Consider the following 27,630-nt stretch of genomic DNA (forward strand, 5'->3'; position numbering starts at 1 on the left):
GGAGGAGGAGGAGGAGGAGGAGGAGGAGGAGGAGGAGGAGGAGGAGGAGGAAAAAAAGAAAAAGAAAAAGAAGAGGAAGAAAAAGAAGATGCAACAGTAGTAACAAAGATGCTAAGTGACTTGCTCAGACTCACACCAGCTAATAGGTGTCTGAGAGACTATATTTGAACTCATGTCTTCCTCACTGAAGATCTACTCCCATCTACTTTGTCCCCTAGATGCTTCAACAATCCCAAAGGATAGGCATTGTAAGTATCACATTTTTACAGATAAAAAAATTGAGGCTCAGAATAAGTTTTTTTGGGGGGGTACCCTTAGTAAGTGGGAGAGCTAGCATTTAAACTGAGAACTTCCAACAAACTGTAAAATATTTTCCCCAGTAAAAGGTATAAAATAGTCAAGAATCTTCACACTCACTCACGGTGGAAAAAAGATTCTGCAGTCCTGTAGCCATATCCAACAACCCACATGACAAGGCTGACTTTCAAAGTAGGGCTTTGTGGCAGCCAGGTTATTCTAGTAGCTTATATTTGTAGAAACTCAGTCCTCACAACACCTGTCAGGTAGGTAGTGCAGGTGTTCTTACCTGTTTTCTACAGAAAGGCAAAATAATGCCCAGAGTAGGGAAGTATTGCCGAAGGTCACAGCTGTAACAAGATAGTAACAAGATCCTCAGACTCCAGACGTGCTATTTCCTCTATACCAGCCTTTCTCTAATAGAGCTGTTTGCAAGGATCTCACTCATCTCACCTCTAGAGTACCCTAGGATTTATAGCAAACCTGTCACATACACAGTATGGTCCCATGTGCTCCCTGGCTGTATGACTTTGGGAAACAACTTCTGTGGGTCTTTCTTTCACATCAGTTTAACCACAAATATTTATTAGATGCCTCCTATGTGAATACACTGTGCTCAATACTGAGAATGCAGAGATTAAATAAGATGCTAGTCTTGTCTTCACAGAGATACAGTCAAGATGAGAACAAGGGGGCATTGAGATAAAAAACAAATATACAAGTAAGCAATGAAAAATAAGCACATGAAAGACATCTGTCACTAGAGCTTTCTCAAGGGGCCTTGTGAGAGGAAGCTGTATGGTAAGTTGGAGAAAATACTGGATTTGAAGGCTAAGGACTTGAATTTAATTAATCTCTTTGGTGCCTGAAATTGTTGGGAAATTGGGGGAAAAAAATCTGGCTTCAGTACAGGCTTAGGATATTGAGGTATCAAAGAAGGGAGGAAGAAAATAAGCATTGAAGTGCCTACTATGTGCTAGGCACTGTGAAATGCACTTTATAAATATTTTTTTATCTTCACAAAAACCTTGGGAAGTAGGTACTGTTATTATCCCTATTTTACAGTTGAGGAAACTGAGGCAAACAGAGTTAAATAATTTGCCCAAGATTACACAGCTAGTGTCTGATTTCAATTTAGGTCTCTCTGACTCCAGCTCCAGCACCACTGTACTTACCTGCTGCCTCCATAAAGATTGTGAGGAGAAAAGGCAAGATAGGCATCAGGGCACACTAGAAAGATTGCTGGATCTGGAGTCAGAGGACCTGGGTTCAAATCTCAGCTCTGCTGCTCCTCACTACTTGTGTGACCCTGGGCAAATCCTTTAACTTCCTTGGTGACCCTCTATGTCTTTCCCCTGTAAAATGAAGGAATTAGAATAGATGATGTCTAAAGTGCCTTCCAATTTCTAAACCTATGATAAAATAAAGTAAATAAATAGAAAATTATAGAAATTAGTAAAATACAGGATTGTTTGAGAGAGAAGGTTTGGGGAGTTGGGGAGGGGGGAACAGGAAAGACTTTTTTGCAGAAAATGGTACTGGAGCAGCATCTTATAGGAAGAGAGGGGCCCTATGAGACAGAGTACCTTCTAACCCAGGGAGATGGCTAATACAAAAGGTCTTTTAAGACCCCAGAACTTGCCACAGAAAAGTTTTGGAGGCATCCAGAGCTATAATCTTTCAAGTTTAAAGCACTTCAGAGATCACCTCCATTTCTCCACCAACCAATATCTGAGCTGGAATCCTTTCTCCTGTAGCCTTGATAAGAGACCTTCTGACCACTTCTTAAAGACCTCCAATGTTCCACCCATTTGTGGATTGCTCAAATTAGGCCTATTCTACAAGAGCATCCCACTCTACTCCCCCCCCCCCCAGCTTTTTCTGGAAACAACGGAGATATCGTAGGCAAGAGTTTGGATCCCCATTTCCAACTGCCACCTTACTGTAGGTAGATCAGAAACTTGGTTCTAGAGAGACAAAAGAATCAGAGAATACAATTTGCTTTCATTTAAGGAAATAGGGGAAATAAAAGGAAGTTAGACCTACAATTCCAGAGACTGCCCTCACTCCTCAAAAGGAGCCAGAAATTGATTGTCCTTGGGAACAGTTAGGTGGCTCAGTGGATAGAAAGCCAGGCCTGGAGATGGGAAATCCTGGGGTCAAATCTGGCCTCAAGTACTTTCTAGATTTGTGACCCTGGGCAAGTCACTTAATCCCAATTGCCTAGTCCTTATTGCTATTCTTCCTTGGAACCAATACATAGTATTTATTCTAAGACAGAAGGCAAGGGTTAAAAAAATAAAAAGAAATTGGTTGTCCTGTCTTAATTCAAAAGGTCAGTAAAATAAATGTAAATAATACTTCCATTTTGTGGCTTAGATGGGAATGAGAGCAGGCATAATAGAACCAAGGCAGAGCCAGACAAAATCTTTCCCTTCTGTCCAAACTGACATCAACACCCCTGAGTGAGTTCCATAGCCCTGGAGGTAAGGATAAGTAGGGGACAGGATTGAATCTTGAGATAAAGAAATATTGGTGAGAGGAATTATTGAGAAATATTTTTGGACATTGTTAATACAGACATTTGTTTTGCTTTTCTATGGGTATTTGTTATAAAAGTTTTTTTTCAATAGAAGGAAGTAAAAAGAAGAGAAAATAAACCTGTTAATTGAAAAAATTAAGTTAAAAAATTGGCAAAGAAAATGCAATGCCATTCATCCCAAGGTTTATTTATGGCTCTTGCCATATCCAATTGTCCTTCCTTCTGCCATGGAGTTGTTCTCCTTAGCACAGCCTAAGGGATATCTGTCTACTTCCCCACAGGCACCAGCCTTTCCAACAAACTATAATTCCAGATGGATTTCCAAGTGAATAGCAACAAGGAGGTCCATATCTGTCTATCATCCCCCCTACCTGTCTGTCTCCTTGACAACCAAGAGCAGGTACAGTGGGAGGTCCCTGATGAACCACAAGGCATGAGTTACCTGCAGAAGGCAATTTTCTGCCTGTACCCCCTGCATCCCCAAGGTCAAGGTTCTGTTTTCACTTGCAAGAAAATGTCTAGGTGACAATCAGACAAATGATGGATAAATTCAAGCGTTTCCAAAGATTACATAGATTTCTCAGTGAGCACTTCCATATGTCAAACAGAAGCTGAGAGAAAGATAATTAATGCGTTTTAATTTAGGTTCTCTTTACTCTTCTATTGTCGCTTCTCCTCACAAGTCCCCCATTGGTCATGGCACAGAGGTGGCCATGATTGACCCACAGGAACTATGTCAGCCAAACCCAGTCTTTGGCACCTTCTTTAAAGGGGGAAAGACTGAGTACAGCCTTAGCAATGCCTTGTATCTGTCATCTGAGGACCAGCCTGGCTCAGTGCAACAGGCTGGGTACAGAAGAAATCACAGACTTAGAAGTGTTAAAGTACTGCCAACTGTCATCACTTAGCCTGGTGTGATGGCAGCCCATAATCTCAGTTTCTGAGGAGGCTGAGACTCGTGAAATTCCTGAGCTTGGGAGTTCTGAGTCGGGATGGGCTAAACCAATCTACTGGGCAAGCTAAATCTGGCAGCAGTTCAGGGAGCCCTTGTGAAGTGGGGGCCATCAAGATGCCTAAAGAGGGGCAAACCAGCCCAAGTCAGACATGCAGTAGGTCAAAGTGGTTCTGTCAATTGGGATAGAACCAATGTAACCCCTGCAATTTCAGCCTGGGTGAGATCATGAGACCCTCCTCCTTCAAAACAACAACAAAAACATAATCCCTGTTTAAATCTAATTCTTCTGACTTCATTAGAGATATTACTGTCAGTCATCAAATGATATTTTGAATTTCTACAAATATATTTGCCTTTTCCATATTTTTATTATGAGAGTGGGATCCAAGCACTCTGTTGATCACTGCCTCTGTTGAAATTTCAATTAAAGCAAGGGGCCCATTTTCAAGTTGTATGCATACATATATGTTATTATATATATATATACTATGTATGCATTGTAGCTGTACCATACCTAATGTTTATGTGCATCATCTATGGGTATGTATATGTATATGTGTATACATATATGTATGTATTACATGTGTATACATAGATTGTGTAAAACACCTCACAATAAACACAAATAGGATCCTGGTAAGATAAATTCACTAATTTTTTTCAAGCACCACTCCACTAAGTACCTGTTTGCCCTTAAAAGAACACAGCACAGACTATTTTTACCAAGTTAGTTTTAGATTGAAGTACAACTTTTTCTTTCCCTTCTCCACATGATTGGATCTCTATTAAGTCAATATTTCCTTTTTTACTCTATCTGCAGGGTCCCTCAAAAAGTAAGCTGTCCTATAAGAAAAAACTTTGCTCTGTTTGTATGGTTCTTCACCAGGAGGTTAGCCAGCAAAGGTTCCTGGTTTTCCTTTTTCAGGTCTGACCACTCTTCGGTCTCCTTGGCTGGATCTACCTCTATCTTTCATCTACCAATCATGGATGTTCTTCTAGACTCTACCTGTGTCCTCTTTTCTTTCTGTACTTTCTTTCTTAGTAAATTCATCATCTCCCCTAGGGATTCAATGATCAACTCTATGTTAAGAGAGTAGATAACTCTTTGTGTGTGTGTGTGTATACACACATACATATGTGTAGATATATGAGTATATACATATATACATAAATAATACATTTATGCTCTTTGACAAAGCTTGACAGGAGGGACATACATATGTGCCTATATACAGTCGTGTATGCACGTCTATATACATTTGTATAATGTCCAGAAAATCAGTGTATTCTCTCCTTTCACATTTGGTCACATATAAATATAAAGTGAATAAAAATGAAAATAAAATATATATTTTAAGCTTACTAAAACTTAAAACCACACTAAGACTTTTGAGAAACCCTGTATATGTATGTGTTACCAACTTTTCTCTTGTATTCCATTCCCACACTGATGCTATAGTTTGTTCTTTCTTTTCAAAGAGGGTCAATGACATTATGGGGTGATGCTTTGACTTATACATGACTTGAATTTAAGGGAGGTAGAAGTGCATGAAGTTGTCAGTATCACTCTCTATTCCAGAGTCATCCAAGTATAGTGGCAAAACAAAAATCAGGAAAACTAACAATGGTCCAGAATACGGTGGACGACCTTGCTTTCTTCCATATCTGAACTAAGCATTTCACAGTGAATGCTTCAGGGACCTTCATGGCCATTGAAACAAATTGTTCTTATCAGCCCATTTCACCGAGGGAAACCTTCACATGCTTGGGGTCAACTCTCTGCTAACTCACTGATGGGCTTGTGTCCTATCGGTCACCCTCAACTTGATTTAAACCATCTGCCAAGATGGTTTACCAAGATGTAGCCACTGAGCATGCTACAGCTTCTTGGAGCCACAGATGAGATTTAAGTGCCAGGTGGAATGAGTAGCCTTGAAAAGGGCTTGGCAAGCCTTCACATCAGAGATGCTAGTCCTCCCTGAACACTTAAACACTCCATATTACTAATTGCCTATAAGATATCCCAGAGACACCTTAAACTCAACATGTCTAGAACTGAACTCATTTTTCCCCCTCAACCTAGCTTTTCTCCAAACTTCCCTATTTCTGTTGAAGCCACCACCCTTCTTCCAGTGATCCAGGTTGGCAATTTCAAAACTACTCTTTACTTTTCCCTCCTTTTCACTTGCTATAGCCAATAAGTTTCCAAGTCTCACTCAGTCAACTTCCATAATCTACTTACATGGCCACTATCTTAGTTCAAGTCTTATTATAGCAACCTTCAAAGTGGTATCCCTGCTTTCAGTCTCTCCCCTTTCTAATGCATTTCCCAGATAGCTACTAAAATAAACTTCCAAGACACAGAGCCAATCATGTTCATTCCCTGCTCAAAAACTTCAGTATTTCCCTGTTGTCTCTAGGATAAAATACAAGCTCCTCAGATTGACATTTAAAGACCTTTGCATTTAAGTACCAGCTTGCCTCTCCAAATGCACTTCATACAACTCCTCTGTATTCATTCTGGATTTTAGCCCACCTCTATCCTGAACTCAACATTTTAGGGTCTGTGTCTAGATGGAAGGAGACATACTGCCAGATCCATTCCACATTGTTCCAGTCCTTTACTGCACCGTGATCCAAAGGGTAGTGGGTGGCCAGCAATCTCCAGTGTTTCTCTGCTTTGGGGCCAATGAAGAGATCTCCAGGTAGGGCCTGGCCAACACATGTATGTACATGTGTGTGTATATATATATGTAGGCAGATATATATATACATATATACATTTTGGATGCTCAACATAATTTGGAAAACATTATTTGGGAGCCTGATCTCCAGCAAAGCCAGAATGCCAGAATTGATTGCCCTAGAATCATTGTCCATCACCATGGATTGGCAATGATGTCATGTGAATGCATTAGCTGTCTCCCAAGTCCATAATGTACTCCCTCCTCACCTAAACCTAGCTGTATGCTAGAGCTTACTCTGACCATTTCAGAGTTGATTATTAAATTTTCCCTAATAATATTTACACCTCAGAAACTGACAAAGGCTAAAATCAGGACATTACCGATTTTCTAGACTTCAAAAAGTAAAGGAGAAAATGTTAATAATATTAATTAAACTTAAAAGTATATTGTCAGGGGGCATCTAGGTTGCTCAGTGGATTAAGAGCCGGGCCTGGAGATGAGAGGTCCTGGGTTCAAATCTGAACTCAGACACATCCTAGCTGTGGCAAGTCACTTAACCCCTATTACCTAGCCCTTACCACTCTTCTGCCTTGGAACCAATACACAGTATTGATTCTAAGACAAAAGGCAAAGGTTTGTTTGGTTTTTTAAAGTAGGTTATGAGTACTTTTATTTTTCAGAGAACAGAATGTTAAATATTTACCAGTATACTCCTGCCCCTACCTCTCAGAATTCCTAGTTTCTTTTAAGGTTTAATTCATGTGCCACTCTCTCTTTCTGATCCCTCCTAGACAATTGTTTGTATTCTTTCTCCCTCCTCCAATTATCTTGTATTTACTTAAGTGTATATGTGTTGTATTCTATCCTTCTAGAAAAAAATGTAAGATCCATGAGGGCAGAGAATAGTTTGTCTTTGTATCCCCAAATGCCAGCTAGGTATCTTGCACATAATATACACTTATTAAATGTTCATTGGATTGTATTTTGAAATATTGATGCATTGGTCTTCATGCCAGCTGAGACATAGTCTGTTCCCTAATCATTAAAGCCCATCCCAAAGACTTCAGTGATAAAATGGGGGCGGGGAGTGCTCTGCCCACCAACATGTACATTAAATGGTTCTACTTGCCAAAGGTCAAATAGGACAGAAGATTGTCACAAACCCATCTGAATGGCTGCTGGCCCCATTCCATGGTCCATATCCATTATGATTCATTCCTCCATTTGGAGGAAAATGTCCACAAGTCCCTAAAGAAGAGCCCAGGCAGCACAATTTGTATAGTGTGAAGGATCCAAACGACTTTTCCTCCTGTAGAGGAATGCAGTCAACACAGGTTAACTGCCCTTTCCCTTTGTCAATGCTGAATGGGCATTCTGGCAATTCTCCCCTGCCCATTGTACCCAGGGTCCTCACTGTGGCCCCTTCGAGCCAGGCCTTCCTCAAACCTAGCCTCTGCTTGTCTTTTCCACACAGCCTAGCGAATACTATGGTGTTGGGGCTTAGCCTTCTCTTTTGTGCTTCTCCTGCCTCCTGCCAGTATATTCAATATTTGAATCAGACCCATTTGTTTCACCATTGGTCACTTGCCCAGAAACTAATCACATGCAAGTAGTGAACAGAAATTGTTCCAAAATACATCAAACAGGTTCATTTTTTTCCTCTCATAAGTCTCTGTTCCATGTCATATTTCTGACAGATCCAACTTCATTTTACTTCTCTCCAAACTACTGGAGAAAAGCCCATCCATGCATCTGGCCTGGAACAGGTTTCCATGTCTCTTTAAGTACACACAGGAGATGAGAAACTATCCTATTAACGCAGCAGCAGACGTTTTGGAGGAAGAAAATCTACTCAAGTAGCCTAATTAAAAGCTGATCCATTGTCTGAAAACAGACCCTCTCTGGGGCTTGGAGTTGTAATCTTGCATCATTCTTTGATGAGAAAGGAAGATACTTTTATAGACATTCCACTCAGTAAGAAGTCATTGTGGACTCTATTCATAAGAATTAAATCACAAAGTGGGAGGGGACTTCAGAGATCTCTAGTCCAGTCCCTACCCAAAACATAAATGCCATCTTCAATATGCAGCTTCTTCTTGAAAAATCATTTAATTTCAGATTATGCCTCCCTCCCATCCAGCCAGGCATCTATCCTATGCCTTGTGTTATCTGTTCTGCCATTGTGGATTTAGCCACATCCTTTTTTACCTCTTGCTCTGGAAACAGTAATCAAAGCAAATAATTGCTTCTGGAAAGAGTATAATCATCGTCACTTAGGGCTCCATTCATCAGTTCTGTGTTCTTGTTCATCCTTTATTTTCAAAGAGGACCAATGACATCACGAAGGTGATATCTTGATTTGCATGTGATTTGGATTTAAGTGAGGCAGAGTTGTACAAAGTCACCAGCCTCTCTACCAATCATCTAAGTCTAGTAGTCAGACAAAAGTCAAGACAATTGGTGATGGCCTGGGATGCAGTAGATGACCAAATGATGTTGGCATCTTCAATGTCTAACCAAGCTCTATGTGCTCCTCGATGCCTATTTTAGTCACCTTCATGGCCACTAAAACAAACTGTTTTCATTTGTTGTCCATTCTGTTGGGTTAAATCTTCACATGCTAGGGGGCAGGCATCCCCTAAGTCACCAACAAGTTTGAGTCCTATTGGTCAACTTCAATCTGGTTTAGCTCATTTGCCAAGATGGTTTTCCAGGGTGTGACCACCCAGCATAATATAGTTTCTTGAAGGCACAGGTAAGAGTTGGGTGAAAAATAAACACCAAAGGCGAATGAGCAACCCTGAAAAGGACTCAGTAAGCCTTCAAACTAGCACAGAGGTGGCTAGTCCTCACTAAACACCTCTTAGACTCTTTGGACCAAAACTCCTCTTTTTTACCACAACTCCATTATGTGTTGGCTCCCTCCATTAGAAAAACCTTAAGACCAGGGACTTTTTGAATTCCCAGTACCTAAATCAAAGTAGTCAGTTAGTAGATTTTTTTAAAAATTCATTCATTTGCTCACTATTAGACAGCTCTCATTGTTAAGAAGTTTTTCCTTATTTTAAAGAGAACTATCCCTCCCTATTAAATTCATTCATTGGTATTAGATGTGCTCTCTGGTGCCAAGTAGAACAAGTCTAATCTATCTTCTTTGTTACCATCTAGAGAATCTCTATAGAGTTCCCTATGGGCTGCATGAACTATCCCTATGGCAATGCAATTTCATATCTGTATGTGGGAATCTTCATTTTCCTTTAGACAAAACATTTTTCAAGTTTTAACTAAGTTCCTAAAGTTTCAACCCAGACAAATCTAAACATAAAATATATCAAATCAAACCTAGGCCAGACACCTAAACAGGCTTTGGGCCCCAAACCAAAACCAATTTCTGCCCTAATGATGTTCATGACCTTAGAGAAATTCAAGCACTTTCCTATTGTAGGTCTCAGAGTAGGGTGGATTCTCTAAACTCAGCCAAGAGAGAGGAAAAATTATCATTCCTCAGAAAAAAAAGAAAATTCTCTCTTTACTGTTTAGAATAGTTTGGCCCTACTGAGTCCAAGGACCCAGGAAAATATATAGGAAGCATCCAGTTAATCTGGAGACATAGGGATACTGCTGCCCAATAGATTCCCCAGAGGTGTTGTATATATCTGGGGAAATAAAATATGTACTCCAGGGGGCAGCTGGGTAGCTCAGTGGAGTGAGAGTCAGGCCTAGAGACAGGAGGTCCTAGGTTCAAACCCGGCCTCAGCTACTTCCCAGCTGTGTAACCCTGGGCAAGTCACTTGACCCCCATTGCCCACCCTTACCAATCTTCCACCTATGAGACAATACACCGAAGTACAAGGGTTTTAAAAAAAAAAAAATATTTACTCCAAAGTAGCAAGTGTAAGTCTGAGCCAGTGTCTTTATAAATAGTTACTATAAAATAATTCGATATCTCCAACTTCCTTGTGGAACTCTCATCTCTCTTGCTGTCCCAGAATCCTTCTTCTCCAGCTGGCTACAGTAACTGCTTCCACCCAACAGGAAACACATAATAGACCCTCCACCTTGGACTGCCTAATTCCCATGGTTTCTGTTCACTTCTAACCTTCTGCCATTTGAAAGGGCAGTAATCCTGACTTGCAAGTCCCAAGTGCAGGTATCTATCCAATCCTCTCAGGACTCAGCCCCTACTTGACCAGCCTAGTCCCCTGTAGGATGACTGTCACCTAGTTATTAAGGAAGAGCAATACACCTCAGTCCAGGACAGTGAATTCAGAAGAATGGTTTGCAGATGAGAGCAGCACATGTTAGTAAATAGTCTGCTGCATTGGGGACATTAGACCAACAACTAGGTAGTCATTACCTGTGTTCAAGATCAGTTTCCAAGTTGCTGCTGACTTCAACTTCAGAGAGTGTTTCATTATAACTGAATTCAATTCAACAAATGTTTATTAACCATTTACTATGTCAGAATAGTTTTGTTTTGTTTTGTCTTTTCCAAAGAGTTGCTTACAGGAAAGACATCTGAAGCTGTCTGATTTTCCCCAAGGGTGGGAAACTCCAAATTGGTTTGGTGCTTAAAAGAACTGAATATACGTGTGTGTATTTGTATTTACATAATGCATCAAGATGTATATAGAGAATATATTTTAATTTTTTATTATGTATACATATAAAATATGTACATATATGTTCATGTAGAAAGAAAGATAGAAAAAAGAGAAACAGAAAAAGAGACACAGAGAGAGAAAGAAAGAGAGAGAGAGAAAGAGAGAGAGAGAGAGAGAGAGAGAGAGAGAAAGAGAGAGAGAGAGAGAGAGAGAGAGAGAGAGAGAGAGAGAGAGAGAGAGAGAGAAGACAACCTTTCATATTGTGATAGGAAATCATCTGGTCTAAAATAATTTCCCCCTTTGCCCTTTGTGTTCCCCTCTTACCTAACCTAAAATTCCAGCCACTGAGGTTAATAATGGTTCAGACAACAAAGGTTGAGTCACTATCTCCAGAAAGTCCCAGTAAAAGTACACTAATCCTTGTTTATTAGCATATTAGTGGGGAATCATTGATCAGATTAGCCGAGTCTTACCTTGGGCTCTTTGGAGCTAATATATGAGACTAGAAAATATTTTCAGGAAGCATTCCCTGGATGACTCAGAGCTCTAAGCTATCTTCAATCTCCTCACAGAAGTAGCTATATCCTTTTCTCATTTTCCTCTCCCTGCTGCAATCCAAACCACACAACCACTTCTGCTAACTTATCCCCAGATAAGAAATTGATTCCTGTCCCCCATCCTCCCATGGGAAGCTAGTTGGGTTTACAGAATTGTGTTGTGCCCTACGTGTGCAGTCATGGAAAACACTAACATATACCCCAGGTAGTCTTGGCTTCTTCAAAAAACCATTTCTACCCTGTGAGTCATCAAGATAGATTTTGAACATAAAAAAGTCATCATTGGAATTCATCCAGAGAGTGCTGAGCAGCTGCCGTTCTAAATCTGCCTGATAGAGTGAGAAACAGTGGGTGTGTCATTCACAGGAGGAGATACAAGTCATTTATGATCCAATTTCACCAGGCATTCACAGACCCAGACAGACAATTACGGACAGAGAAAGAGACACCCAGAGACAGAGAGACAGACAGAGAGAAACAAAGAGACACTCAGAAATGTAGACAATAAAGTCCTATAATATGATGATAGCTAAGTTCTATAAAGCCTTTAACATTAACTGCCTCATTATATCCTCACGATAGCCTTGTAAGGCAGGTATAACAGGTACTGTTATTTGTCTTTTACATAGAGCACCCCCCCCCCACTATCATATTCAAGTTCTAAAGATATTTGGCTTATCTATCCAAAAGCACTTCTCATCAGCTCCTAAACTCTCATTTTCTTCTGTTGTTCCCATCACCACCAATTTGAATGAATCACAAAGCATCATAGAAATGCAAAAAAAGAAAGACATTTGTTTAAAATAGAATAGTTAATAACAAGTAAGAAAAACCAAACACCAAAAACACTCGGATCCCATTTCTTTAATCCAGCTACAGATTCCAGGTAGGAAGCTACCTAGCTTACTCCTAGCAGGGCATGAGTCCATTCTTCCCTAATTCTCTTTCCATCTTAGATGAACAGCACAGCACAGGATGGGAATAGCGGTTGAGGAGACTCCTGGAGCTGTCACTCTCCAGCACCTTAAGGGGAGAACCTCCAATGAATAATGGCAGGAGTTAAATGCAGCTAAAGGCAACCTCCCTGGTTCCATGTCCATCTTCTCCGGGTCTCTCCCTTCAATTTCCCTCTAGCTTATCTATATCCCTTGATCAAACCTTCCCACCTCTTTTACTTCCCACAAAAGGGCATGGTGAGCCTCTTGCCAGGTACACTGGAGACAACCGCATCTAACTAGTTTCTATACTTAGGAGAAAATCACTTTGCTGAGTTCTGCACAGGATTGTGGTGAATATAATTCCTTAAAAAAATGTATTCCTTCTTACATACAGTTAACTAGTTGAGGAAACTGTGGTTTTGATCAGTTATGAGATTTAACATTAATGGATCAGAATCAGGGTTTAAACAAAGCCCTTTTGTGATTCCAAGGCTAGAACTCCATTCTGCCTCTCAGGGAAAGAAACAATTTAAATTCTACTTCTGTGATGCAGGAGTTTATCAATGTGTGACCATCCCCATGTGCTTTATTCCGCCAGAAAGAGATTAACCATTTCTGGGGAAACCACAGTAGGAAAGAGGCCATATTCATTAAATTGATAAATAACATCAGACTTCCCATTTCCCCAAAGGTCTAGAGAATACAGACAGTGTCATCTAGTAGCCAACACACTTAGAACTCTAATTAACCATCCAAAGCAACATCTCATGGAAATTAGACCCACTTTCAACCAAATAACCAGGGAGGCAAGATGTCAGACTCTCTCCTGGATCCTTGTACCTATATTTGACTAGCCATAGAGTGTCAACATAAAATGCAGATCCAAGCTGGCAGCAGGTTTGAAGCATCACATTATAAGGAAAAGTCTAGAAGACTACGCTTGAGATGATTCTGGTTCTTGTCCCATATCTAGGCTGAAGAATAGAATAAGATTTGGGTTGAGTTCTCTAATACTAATGGATCATATGTGACCTTAGGCAAGCACTGATCATAATAGCTTATCTCACCTGTCCTACCCTCCCTAGGGGTTGTTATAAGGATCATCTGAGATGACTGGTGGTAAAGAGAACTCTGGACTTATGGGTCAGAATACCTAAGTTTGGGTGAGCTCCAGTACTTACTAACTTGAACTTGGTGACCGTGGACATGTCATTCAACTCTGAAGCTGTTTCCCCAAATATCAAGTGGGATTTATAATAGTATTTTTTACCACCTTCCTCACAGAGTGAGAAAAACACTTTGTAGGCTTTATGGTGTATAATCTTTGTTCTAAATATCTGTGTCTGACATCGGCTGCTGACATATCTAATCAAGTGAAATTTTTCCCTTCCTCTTTTATTGTTTTCCCCTTGTTCTTTCATTGCTATCATTTTATTTCTCCTTTATATAAAGAAAATTAGTGGCCATTAAATCTTACAGTATAATTAAACCTAAAACAGCATAGAGAGATTTGAGATTCCACTTCAGTATGAAATGAAGGAGAGATCTAGCAGATATGCTGTAGACATAGCTTGCTTAGAGTCTTATGGCGTTTGATGAGGTATCTCATATTCTTCTTCCAAAAGAGAAGGACAAAATTAGTCAGAATTGGAATTGGCTGAATATATGGAATCAAAGAATAGTTGTAAATAAATCAATGTCACTCTAGTAAATCATCTCCAGTGGAGAGGCTCACAGATCTTTGCTTGACCTTGTGATTTTTAAGATTTTTTTTGTCAATGGTTTGTGCACAAGTGGTAGTGTTACCATTGCAAATTACACAAATTTGAAAGGGATGACACCAGATCACTTTGCTAGTCAGAGGCAAACTTAAAACTAGGTAGCAAAGGAGGATTCAAAAATAATCTTAACAGAGCTTAGCATTAATCTAAATCAAATACAATGAAATTCAAGGAAGATACATATCCAAAGATAAATTTTGAACTTGGGTTCAAAATATATCTTGTATCAACTATAAGCTATGGAAGGCATGGTCATCGATTTGTCTGAAAAAGATCAAGGAGTTTAAATAGACTGCAAGATCAGTAGGAATATGTGTCAGCAGTGTTACAAGGCAGCCAAAAAATATTTTATTATAATCTTAAATTACTTTAAGAGAAGCAAAGTTTCCAGAAATAAAGAAGAGATGGTTCCTGCTGTACCTTCTCCTGGTTAGTCTACATCTGTAGTACTCTAAAATCTGGGCATCACAATTCAGGACATACCAAGCTGGAGAGAGTCCAAAGGATAGTAATCATTATGGTGACAAGCCTTGAGTTCATGTCCTATGAGGAGGATTGGTTAAGGAACTGGAGGTGTTTAGCCTGAAGAAGAAAAGGATTAAGGAAAACATAATAGCTTTCTTCAAGTACCAGAAGTAATTCCTTAGAAACGGTGGATTAATTTGTTCTATTTGCCTCCAGGAGACATGGGTAGGAGCAATGGATAAGAGTTGCAAAGAGGAAAACTGAGACTTGGGAGCAAGAAAAAACTTCCAAACAACATAAACTATCCATCAGTGGAATGGGCTGCCTCTGGATGTAATGGGTTCTGACTCACTGGAGGTCTTGGTACATAAGCTTTTCTAAAACCTTGCCTTCTGTCTTAGAATAAATACTGTGTATTGGTTCCAAGGCAAAAGAGTGATAAGAGCTAGGAAATGGGGGTTAATTGACTTGCCCAGGGTCACACAGCTAGGAAGTGTCTGAGGTTAGATTTGAATCTAGAACCTCCTGTCTCTAGGCCTGGCTCTCTATCCACTGAGTCACCAACTGCCCCTGTCAGAAGTATTATAGTGGCAATTCCAAGAAAGCTCCCATAGACATTTATATGTTTACTCTAAATTCCATCTATTTCCTCTAGCCTACATTCATACCTGTTGCTCAACTGGGCAGGCAGCTCATTCAGACCTCAAATCTTTAATGACAGAGTAGAAATCACTTGCATATTATGTGATGAAGAAAAATTGTGGGGAAGAGGGGCAGCTGTGTGCTTCAGTGGATAGAGAATCAGCCCTAGAGATGGGAAGTACTAGTTCATATCTGACCTCAGACACTTCTTAGCAATATGACCCTGGGCAAGTCATTTAACCCCAATAATTGCCTACAATTTCTTCTGTCTTGGAACCTATTCTAAGACTGAAGGTAAGGCATGGGGCAGCTGGGTGTCTCAGTGGATTGAGATTTTTAGGGGGTTTGGGGGTTTTTTCCCCTAGCTAGTTAAGGCCCCGATTTTCCCAGAGTGGTATACAAAGGACATTGAATCAGAGGCTGGTGCTCTTCCATAAGAAAGATTTCTCCCAGAATTCCTCTTCTTTAATGACTTAGAGAAGTCAGTTCAATAGAATATTACTCATTTCCACTTCCTAGAAGAGTTGACAGCTTTTAGCTGAAATGAGAGGATCTATCTAAATATGCCTTGGGACTGCTGGTGAAGAGGTGGAAGAAGGACATACCTGTCAGAAAAAGTAATCAATCTGGTGATGAGAGATAGTCCAAATCCCCCAACCATCTTGAGAGTCTAACCGACACTAGTTTCAAGCAAGAGCAAATTAGAGTCTCCCTCACATATCAGGTCTGTAAAGAGATGACACGAAGCTAGGAGAACTAGCTAACAAGCTGAGCTACACAGTCAGGATCCCGAGAGACCTTGACAGGTTATAGAATTGAACTGAGTCTAATGAAAATGAAATTGAGAAGGGATAAATATAAAGTTCTTCACTTGGATTCAGAAATCAATTGCACAAGGAGACGTGGCCAGACAATTCCTACTAAAAAGACATGATAAGGATAGGTAACTAATAGAAGGCTTAATGTGAAACAATAGTGACATGGCAGCTAAAACATCTTATTTCATCTTAGGACAAATACATAGAAGCATAGTTCTCAGAAAGAGGGAATGGGTAGCCCCATAATTCTTGCCATAATGAGAACATGTGGAGTATTGTGTTCATTTCTAGGTGCCACATTTTTAAGAAGGACTGACTGAACTGCATCCCAAGAAGAATCACTGTAATCATAGATTTGAGTTGGAAGGAAACTTAGAAATCATCAGTTCTAACCCCCTTATTTTGTAAATGAAAAAAGTGAAACCAAAGAAATAGTTAAGAGGAGCAAAGACTATGCCATACAAGTAACAGTTGAAAGAAATAAGGATGTTTGACCTAGAGCAGAGAAAACTTAGTGGAACAAAGTATTTTGAAGGGTTAGACACCTTAAGCTAAAGAGAGAGAAAGAGAAGAATATGCCATACAAGGAACAATTGAAAGAAATGGGAATATTTGATCTGAAGAAGAGAAAACATAGGAAGGCAAGTCCTCAAAGGGCTATAATTATGGAAAGAGGTAAAAGATTGCATTTGGCCCAGGGTGCAGAGAATTAGAAGCAATTCTCTTACTTCTAATGGAAAATGGAAGTTGCAGAGAGGGAGACAACCTTCATGTAATGAAAAATATAAAATTAAACTATACCAAAAAATGATGTCGGGAGTAATAGATTTCTTAGGAAGTAGTGTATTTTCCATCACCTCAAATTCAACCAAAAGTTGGATAATCTTATTGCAGTGAGGGCTTCCCATTGAGGTATAAGCAGAACCTCTCAGATCCCCTAAGTTTCTTTCCACTGCTGAGAATCTGTGGTCTTAGGTAATGCTAAACATTGTAAATGAGTTCTAGAGAAATAAAAACGTGGTGTTTAAATTGATGCCAATTTTGAATAGATGATAGGAATTCTATTTAAAGGAATCTTCAGCTGAACCTTTTTAATGTGAAAAAAAAAGTTTTTGTAAAGTGAAGAATCTTGGTTAAATCCATACATATTTTCACATAATGATATTGCTCAAAGTAGGTGCATAGTGTGTAATTCCTTGATCTGCCCCTTCTTTGATACCCTGCCTAGTCCATCAGCTAGATGTGACACTCTTAAGGCAGATCCAGGAGGCCTTTCTCTTTTTTGGCCAGGTATCCTGTTTTCTCAACCTCAAAGACAGCATAACCAAATGAAAAGATCAAAGACCATGGCTCAGGTTTGAGCTCCACCTTGACTCCCGACTCCCTATCCTCAGCCATAAAACAATGTTATGTCTCAGTAAGATGAAAATAGTCAAAAAGGTCTTCCTAGAGGTGGTGAGTGGAATAAGTTATTGCTCAGAAATCAAAAGAATAAAGGTCCTAGTGGAACTGAGACAGAGAAGGAGCACATGTACAGGAACATCTAGAAATGCCAAATGGCATCTATTCCAGCCCCATCATTTATTTCCCCACTCATGAGTTTCCACTGCATACATAGTTCCCTCATGTGTAGCAATTGCTCATATAGTTCCAAAAGAATTTATAGACAAACAAAAGGAAAAGTAGACTCAATTTCTGGTTGAAATTAGACTAGATGATTTTAGAGGTGTCTTCCAACTCTGAAATTCTGGGATTCAAGAAATTTGGTGGAATAAAGGGACAAGGGAGTCAGAGGAGAGTTCTTTGCATTGACAGATGGAAAACCTGAGTCTCAGAAAGGGTAAGCAGCTTGTCTAAGGTCACCCAGATAAATGACAGCAGAAAGAGATCTAGAAACTGGAATCTCCTGGATGCCTAGTCATTGTTCATACCACAATATCATGGTCTTCTTGGTCATGTTTGGCCTTCCTCCTCTCCAGACACAGAATCAGATTTGGATGAAGTAGTCAGTATCTCCAGTCTGTTCATTCATTTTATACACACAGACTGGGTCACCAATTTATAGGTACAAAATGATTTGAATGTGCCTTCCTGGGTCAAATCATTTAGCAAGCAGCATCAACTGCCCTTCAAGGAAGGACTGACATTTGCCAAACACTCCACGTCTAAGAAATTTCTTCAGGTCCATTTAACAACATTCTTGATTTTTTTTAAATGTCAGCACTCCCTGCTGTTCCCCCCTTGCCATATCCAGCCCCCAAACTCAGGCTTAAGACTTTATTCTTTTCACAGATGCCACCACATCTCTTAATTACCCTTCACCCCCTGGCCCAAACAGCTCCAGTGACTTTTTCTGCTTTTGTGCTGCCCAGTGAGGCTCCCACTTCATGCTGGGCATTCCTTTCACTCTGTGCTCCCTCCCTAAATAAACCCAAGACATACTTTCTGTACAGGTTATAGAAAGTCATAAAACATTTACACTTCATATACTTGAAATGCTTGAGGTGGGGGGAGGTTTCCTCCTTTTTGACAAACCTTAACGGTATGAGATCTGGGGGTAACACGGAGAGAACAAAAGGATTCATTCACCCTCAAAATCCTACTCTTCTTCTTCTTCTTCTGAGATTCCCAGAACCTTCTACATAAGAAAGACCATAGAAGTCATCTAGCTGAACAGTCTGAACAGTTTTATTTTATAGATGAGAAAACCGAGGTACCAGGAGGGAAAGCTCATGTGTCCAAGGTCACATGGCTAATTAGGGGTAGAAATTCAAAGGGAGCCCCAATCTGCAGTGCTGTGCTCTCCTTACTACAGCACTAAGTTAGGACAGCTTTAAGTTTAACAGGACATAGCTGGAGGGAGCTGAGGACGACCTTTTCCTCCAAGTGGATCATCTAGGTCTTAATTCTGGGACCTGGGTTCTCAGACAAAGGGGACAGTCTCCTCCAAGAAGTTGTCCCACCTCTTCTGCCCTGATTTTGCCCTGATTAAATAAATCTCTAAGCTCCTGCAGGCTGCTACCACCAAGGCACCTCTGCAGGCAAGAGAAGGCTTGGGCTTCTCTTGAGGAGAAGGGTTCATGGGGAGCCAGGCCCACGATATATTTAGGTATACTGACTCAAGTAGAGCAATTTTTGGCTCAAATAATTAGACCTCAAAGGCTTTATTACTTCAGAACTAAACAGATACCAAGTCTTGCCTCCCCTCTATGAGAATACAAAATTAATTTCATTCCTTTAAATAATTGAGGTGCCAGGGGACCCGAATTCCCCAGGAACCTCATTCCCTAAATCAATCTGAGAATGAAAACAATGTTCTCTTTGCTTTCTTTAATCCCCAGTGGTGCCCATCCTCCATATCCAAACCTTTCTTCCCATACTTATCCCCATTTGGCCTTGTTCATAATTACTTGTGCACACATACGAGACTACCCACTAGATTTCAAGCATGCTGATATCAGTGATCTGTCTTTTTCATCTTTGTATCCTTCACAGTGCTTAGCATAAAGGTGGTATTCAGGAAATGTGTTGTACTGAATTGAAGTGGCAAACACACACACACACACACACACACACACACACACACACACACACACTTTGAGAGATGCTGAGATTGGATCTAAGTGCTGAGAGAATAAGCCTCAAGCTCTGTTTCAAGGCTAATCATCCTAGAGGTACAGGACAGAAATGGCACAGGCAGCTGGTTGTGCCTTCCACCTCCCCTGGAAGAATCTGAGCTCCAGCAGACTTGCTATACTTATTCCCAGCAGTTATACAGGATGCTCAGGATCTTGGATTCCATTTCCACATTTCCTGCTTATGTATTATAAAACCTCCTGGTTGAAACTGAGGCTCAGAAGTTGAGCACCACATAACCTGACCCTACCATAGTAAGAAGTTAATATTTATTTAAATGAACTGACTGCAAACCATCACTGCTGAGTGAGATCATTTTTCTTTTTTAACCCTTACTTTCTCTTTTAGTAACACCTCTAAGACAGAAGGGCAAGGGCTAGGCAAAGGGGAATAAGTGTCTTGCCCAGAGTCACCCATCTAGGAAGTATCTGAGGTCAGTTTTGAACCTAGGATCTCCTGGCTCTGAGCCCAGCACTCTATCCCCTGTACCACCTAGCTGCCTTCTGAACAAGATCTTTAGGTGCCATCTCAGAAAGGAAGAGACAGTCAGAACTAAGAGAAACCTTAAACCTAGTATATTAAATCCAAAAGGGATCTCAAAACATAGAATATTAAGGCTGAGAAGTAAACTTAGAAAATAGAATGTTGAAAGGGAACACAGAATGCTGATATCAGAGATGAAAGAGAACTTACAGACCAACTCTTCAACACACACGAAAAAATTTTTAAGAATAAAGAAAAGGCTCAGAGGAATCTAAGTGACTTACCAAAGGTCTCTCTGCAGTAGCAAAAGTCGGGGCTAAAACTTACTCTCCTGAGTCCTTGTTTAGTGTGCTTTGCCCAGTGCCACATTTTTTCTCCCTTGCCCAGTGCCACATTTTTTCTCCCTTGTCTTGTTTTTTTTTTTAAGGACTTTTTCTTTAAACTGGAAAAGTTCAGAAGTCTAGGGGCTACAAGTGTTCTTGACTTTCCTGACTCACTTGCTATATAGTCTTATAAAAATCATTTTCACTCCCCAGATCTTATGCTCATCTCTACCAAATGAGAGTAACACCAACCATGATTGGATGTTCATAATAGTATAGCATTAGCTAGGTGGCGCAGTGTATAGAAAGTTGGATCTATAGCCAGGAATACCCAAGCTCAAATCCTAGCTTAGACTCTTATTAGTTACAAACAATTCATTTGACCTTCCTAAGCTTCCAATGTCTTACCATAAAATCAAGATACTAATAACATCTACCTCCCAGGGATGTTGTGAAGATCAAATGACTCTGTGTGTGTGTGTGTGTGTGTGTGTGTGTGTGCTTATATGTACTTTGTAATACCAATACAGGGGACAGAGCCAAGATGGCAGAATAACAGGAAGAAATAAAACAAGATTCTCCCCTACTCCCATCACTCTTCCTCCAAACAAAACTAGAAAACACATCAGAAATCTAGAAAATCCTGAATAGGAAATCCAAGGGAAAATCACAGAGTCATTTGTCCAGCCCAGGTCAGCAAAGGGAGCCAGAGAGGTCTGTGGACCCCAGAGATGGAGTCTGGGAAAGAGAATGCCCAGGACATTCCAGAGCTCAGGGAGAAGCTGTGACCAAGACCAAAGAAGTTTCCAAACCTGCCCTGGGCATCTCAGCCTCAGGCAGGATGAGGGAACAGGGTTAAATGACAACTCTGTCACTTACTGTCACAGATCTAGGGCAGACTGAGGAGGAGACCCTTACTCAAGGATGGTGTTCTGGGTCAATGAGCAGTCACAGGACCTCAGCTGGGTACCAAGAAGTTCAGAAGCAAAATGAAGCTATGTGGGTCAGACTCCAGGATCAGCTCAAGATATCAGTTCTAATTTCTAAACCAGTTTGAAGCCTATAGAGCAGGGGTCGGCAACATTGGCTCTCAAACCATATCTGGCTCCACCTCCCAACCAGCCAGTCAGGGCAGAGCCCCAGGATGTGCCCCAGGGGGCCTTCAGCCCCACCCCCCCCCCGCCCCATATTCCAGCCCCTTTCACCTCCATCCTCCTCCTTCCGCAGGCATTTATGGCTCTCATGGCCAAAAAGGTTGCCAACCGTTGCTATAGAGGAATATCCAGAGCAAAAATCCCAGTCTTCTGTCCTTCAGAACCTACAGAACTATCTAGCTGACTGATAGTCGGGTCCAGCAGCAGTTGCTCAGACTCAAACCCAGATCAGGAACTTTAAGATTTTAGATCAGATGGACAACAATCAAGGCTTTGCCCTGTATAAGACCTCTTTGGAAGCACTGAAAACTTACATTCCCAGACTGAACTGTTCTTAAGATACTATAATAAAACAACACATGATACCTTAAAAAATCAGTAACAGGACAAGGTCAGATTCTTCAAGAGTGTCCTAATATCAAGACTAAACTCAGAAATAAACTGGAAAAATAAGGAAAGAAAAAATTAAATAAAAACACTATTAAAAGGAGAGCTACAGAAGAAAGAATCAGGGAAAGAATTAACAGCTTGGCAGAAGAGCTATAAAACTTTGTTCAAACAATAAATTCTCTGAAAATCACAATAGAACAAATAGAAGCCAATATCTCCATTATTGATGTTTGATCATTTCAGTCATGTGACCCTTCAAGACCCTTTTAAGGTTTTTTCAGGAAAGATTTCCTTCTTTAGGTCATTTTACAGATTTACAGACAAATAAGATCAAGTGACTTGCCCAGAATCACACAGCTAGTAAGTGTTTGAGGCCATATTTAAACTCAGGAAAACGAGTCTTCGTGATTTCATGTCTAGCCCCAACCACACCACCTAGCTGTTCCAATACCTCCATTAGACCACAAGAAATATAAAACTAACAGACTTAAAATTTAAAAAGAAAAGAAAATATATGATAGCTCTTAAAAAAATAACAAACCTAGAAAACAGATCAAGCAAGAAAAAATTAAGACTTTTTCTCCAATTACTTATTTCCTTTCTAATTTTAATATTAGTTGTTTGTGTAAAAATAGTTAATTCAATCTCCTTTGAAATTCAACTCTATCCCTTGCTTGGTCATGAATTCTTCCCTTATTAGTAGATCTGAAAGGTAATTTTTTTCCTCGCCCCTCTAATTTCTATATGATGTCACTTTTTATGTCTAAGGTGTGTATTCATTTGGAGTTTATCTTGGTATATAGAATGAGGTATCAATTTATAATTTCTTCCATATAGCTATCTGGTTTCCCCAGAAGTGTTTTTATTTTTCATTTTCATTTATTATTTATTTGTTTATTTGTTACATTAAAATATCCAGGTAATTTCCTCTTCCCCTCCCCTTCTCCAACTAGAGAAGCCATCTTTTGACAAAAAGATATATATAACTATAATTGTTTCTATTTATCAGTTCTCTAGAAGTGGGTTTACATAAGTCATTCTTTAAATAATATTTCTATTGCTATATATAATGTTCTCTTGGGTGTGCTTTTCCCAAAATTTTTTGGCAAATAGTGAATCTTTACCCCAATTCCTAAGGTCTTTGGAACTCGGACCTCTTATAACTCCAAGTCTGTTGCCCTGTTCTCTACAACAGAAGTGTCAAACACATGAGGGAGGCCCAAGCCAGATTAAAATATAGATCCTATCTGATTTGAATATCTTAATGTATTCATTTAAAGAGAAATATATAAATGTGTGGTTTTATAATACATAGTCCACAAAGATCCCTATGTCAAGTTTAGCAGTCCCTGTTTGAAGTTAACACCATTCTTCTGCAATGGCCTGCCTCTCAAATATTATTGTTTTTACATGCTTCCTTCATCTTAACAGAGATAAAAAATAGTGGGTCAGGGGGAAGAAAGGTGACTCAGTGGACAGAGAGCTAGGCCTAGAGATGGGAAGTCCTGGGTTCAAATCTGGCCTCAGACATTTCCTAGCTGTATGATCCTAGGCAACTCACTTAATCTATATTGCCTAGCTCACTCTGTTGCCTTAGAATCAGTAAAAGACGGAAGGTAACAGTTTGTTTGTTTGTTTGTTTGTTTGTTTGTTTGTTTGTTTTTAAAAATACTGGGTCAGAATATTCTGCCAACAATATTCTCAGACGTGGTCAAACTATCACATTGTTTGGTTGTTTCTGTTATTACCAGGAATAGTCCCATCTATAGAGAAGAAAAGTTTCTTCCTGCTTCCCTCTAAAAAGTAAAATAAAATAACTGTAATGTAAAGACAAAATGTATCAATAAAATGTTTTAAGTATTGCGTGGATATATAAAGAAAAATTAAATATACAAAAAGAAAGCCATCCACCTAGTTTATAGAAGTGCCCAAAAATATTTTGTTAATAATATGATCTTGGTCATGCTCCTTCCCCAATTTGGGCTTCATTTTCTTCATTTCTGAAATTAAGAAGTTAAGCTATAGGGTCCCTTTCGCCTCTGACATGCTGTGATTTTAGGGCACTAATCCAAGATGTTTCTCTCCCACTGTAGGTGCAGTGGTCATTGCCTTTGTAGTGTGCTGGCTGCCTTACCATATTCGCCGCCTGATGTTCTGCTATATCCCACATAACGACTGGTCCCCGTGAGTATTTGCTCAATGTTACATAAAAGTTGATGACTGTGTACCCGAGGAATTCATCAAATCCAAGCTGTTGTGTTAATCAAAGCCCCAGCTCAGGGATGCTGGCTCTCCTCTTCAATGGTGCTGCTTCTCAGTGACATCCACAAAGTCATGGGATTCAGCTCCATCCAAGGTTGGATGAAAAATTATGAAGTTAATATTTTAAATGAACAAACGTATTTGTCATCTTTTGATGCTACTTTTTTTTTCCAAATGTATCCCTCCCACTCTCATGTCTTGTGTCTCAGGATCATAAAGCCTGCATTTTCCTCAATGTATTCCAAAGAGTATCAGACTTCAGTTCTGGAAACTGTTCAATTCCAGGTTTTAATACAATGAAAAAAAAATACTGGATCTGCTATACAAAATCCAGCCTTTGAATCTCAGTTCTGATTATCCATGTAACTTTGGGCAAGTTGCCTAACCTCTCCAAGCTTTATTTTCTGCATCTAAAAAATGGACATCATAATAATAATGAATAATAACAATAATAAACTATCAAAAGAGTTGGGATAAAAAGGCTATGTAAACCTAAAAATGACATATCAGGTTGGGGAAGCTAGAGGACTCAGTGGTCAGAGGTCTAGAGACAAGAGGTCCTAGACATTTATTAGCTGTGTGACCCTGGGCAAGTCATTTAACCCCTATTGCCTAGTCTTTACCACTCTTCTACCTTGGAACCAATAGAATATCAATTCTAAGACAGAAGATAAGGATTTCATTTTTTTATGATATGTCAAGTCAAGTCAACAATATTTATTCAGAGCCTGTTCTGTTCCAGGCATTGTACAAAGTGTTGGGTAAATGTAAACCATTATCATCATCATCACCAATGGAAGTAAGCTGATATATAGTGCAAGATGGGAGACATGATTTCTAGTCCTCACTTTGCGTGGGGTAAATTTCATCCTCATCTCTGGGCCTTAATTTCCTTCTCTGTCAAATGAGAATGTTGAAAAGATGATCCTCCAGCTCTCATATTTCATTCTTTTTATATAAGGAGTCTTAGGATTCCTTCAAAAAGCAAGCTTTTTAGCCTAATTTAGATAGGATTTCATTCACAAAGATGTGATAATTAGATTTCAGTAATATGTCTATTATATAAATTAAGGTGTCCTGGACCATCCTCACCTCCTTTCCCAACAGGAAAAAAAACAATATTCCTGTTTCTCCACAAGCAAAAACCGTTGGGGATTTCCTTCCATGCCCACCAGTTTTTAGGAAGGAAACCCAAAGATCCTCACTGTATCTTCTTCTTCTCTGTATCAGGTCCCAAGATCATAGACTTAAAGCTAGAAAAAACCAAAGAGGCCATTGAGTTCAACCCTGACACTTTAAAGTTGAAGAAAATAAGGCCCCAAAAGCTAAAGTGACTTGTGTCAGGTTACGCAGGTACCAACTAACAGGTGCAGAATTTGAACCCAGGGCATGTGAATCCAAATCCAATGCTTTTCCATTGTGCTGCTTTTCTCCTCATAAGAATCACAGTGATCTCCTCATCATCCCCATACCCTTAAACTCCAAAGTCCCTGGGAAAGCTCAAAACCCCTAAAAGTGAAGAATAATTGATGAAAGCAGTCTATGATGTTAATTAAGATCATTTTAGGACAAGCTATTTTCTATCCTCCTATAATGACCTTTAGGACAAGCTATTTTCTATCCTCCTATAATGACCTTTCCTTCCCAGCTTTTCCCTAACCTATAGACATATTAGAACTGGAAGGGAAGCTCAGAAATCATCTTGTTTAAACATCTACATTTTTAGATACAATGAAATACATGATAAATATTTCTTAAGCACCTGTTGCTGGCAGAGCTATTCTAGGGATTAGGGAGGATATAGTTTAGATGAGATTTCTCCTCGCCCTCATAGAAGACATCATCTAATAAAGAAACAACATAAATACCTTTTCAGAATTGGAAAAGCACTCAGAGACCATCTTGCCCAACCAAATGGATCCTCTCAACAGCATTTCCAACAAGTCACCATCCAGACCTCACTTGAGTACCTCCAACCTCAGGCTGGTCCATTCTCAAAATGGAGCCCAGGATTGGGATTTCATTGGATAAGGAACTGCAATTTTTAATCTCTGAGACTAAAACACTAGGATACATCCAGAGTTAAATATCCATTATGTGTCTGAAGTGGGGCTTGAACCCAAATTTCCTGAGTCCTGATCTATTGTTCCTTCCAGTATGATATATATCGAGTCTCTCAAGGAAGCTAAGATTGCATTGATAGGACCAGAAATCTCACATCTCCATCTCTCCAGCCTTAGGAATGCACCCAGTGCCCCAGTCTGGAAGAAGTCTCATAGTTAAGAGTCTGGCTGCTCTCACTTCTACCCAATCAATATTAAATTGCAGCTTTTATATACAAACCACAAGAGCTAATTGTTAAATTACTTGGTAGCTGGTAAATGAGGCCTTCCAACAAATAATGTATCACATAAAGACTCTGAAAACACATTATCTTAGCTCAAAGGATAGTTGAATTCTTCTCCCATGTCTTTCACTTAATAGCTATAGACTCCAAGATCTATAACTTTCTCCTCCCTGGGCTGCAGTTTCCTTATCCAAAACAGAAGTAAATAATATTTGTCATGGTAATTTTTGTTTATTTTTGTTTATTGTATTTGTTCTTTTTGTAATTGTAATTGTATGCATATTTTATTTCATTTAACTTAATAATTTCATAATAGTTTTTATTATTCATATTATGTTATATAAATTATATCATTTAATAAATGAATTTTATACATGTTTATTATAATTATAATTGTGAAAAATCATTGTAATAGGGTTATTGTGAGGGTTAAATGAGATCATTTCAAACCGTATTGAACACCTGTTACATGCATGACCCCATACTAGTCAGTGAGGGATGAAAAATGAAATATAAACACCATCCTACGATCAAGACAATCAAGACCACTCAGCTAATGGAAGCACAGACCCAACCTCAAGGAGCTTAAAATCTGATGGAGGGAAGGAAATAAGAGAAATACACTAATAATTGTAAGATACTGCAGAATGAGATAAAGAAAGATACAAAAGAAAGAAAATGTGGATGGCAACACTTTGTATATCACATATGCAGTCCTTGTAGTCCACTTTTTTTTTTTTAAAGTAACC

At 39.5% G+C, this 27,630-nt stretch overlaps 1 protein-coding gene across 1 annotated transcript in view; it reads left to right on the forward strand.

Moving 5' to 3' along the window:
* NTSR1 (neurotensin receptor 1) overlaps window positions 1-27,630 on the forward strand; it is a 134,195-nt gene that overhangs the window by 103,797 nt on the left and 2,768 nt on the right. The window contains exon 3 of the mRNA XM_044661162.1: window positions 24,366-24,456. Coding sequence (XP_044517097.1) covers window positions 24,366-24,456 — 91 coding nt within the window. The remainder of the gene's footprint in view (window positions 1-24,365; window positions 24,457-27,630) is intronic.

Source organism: Gracilinanus agilis, chromosome 2, assembly GCF_016433145.1.
Source record: "Gracilinanus agilis isolate LMUSP501 chromosome 2, AgileGrace, whole genome shotgun sequence".
Taxonomy (NCBI): Eukaryota; Metazoa; Chordata; class Mammalia; order Didelphimorphia; family Didelphidae; genus Gracilinanus; species Gracilinanus agilis.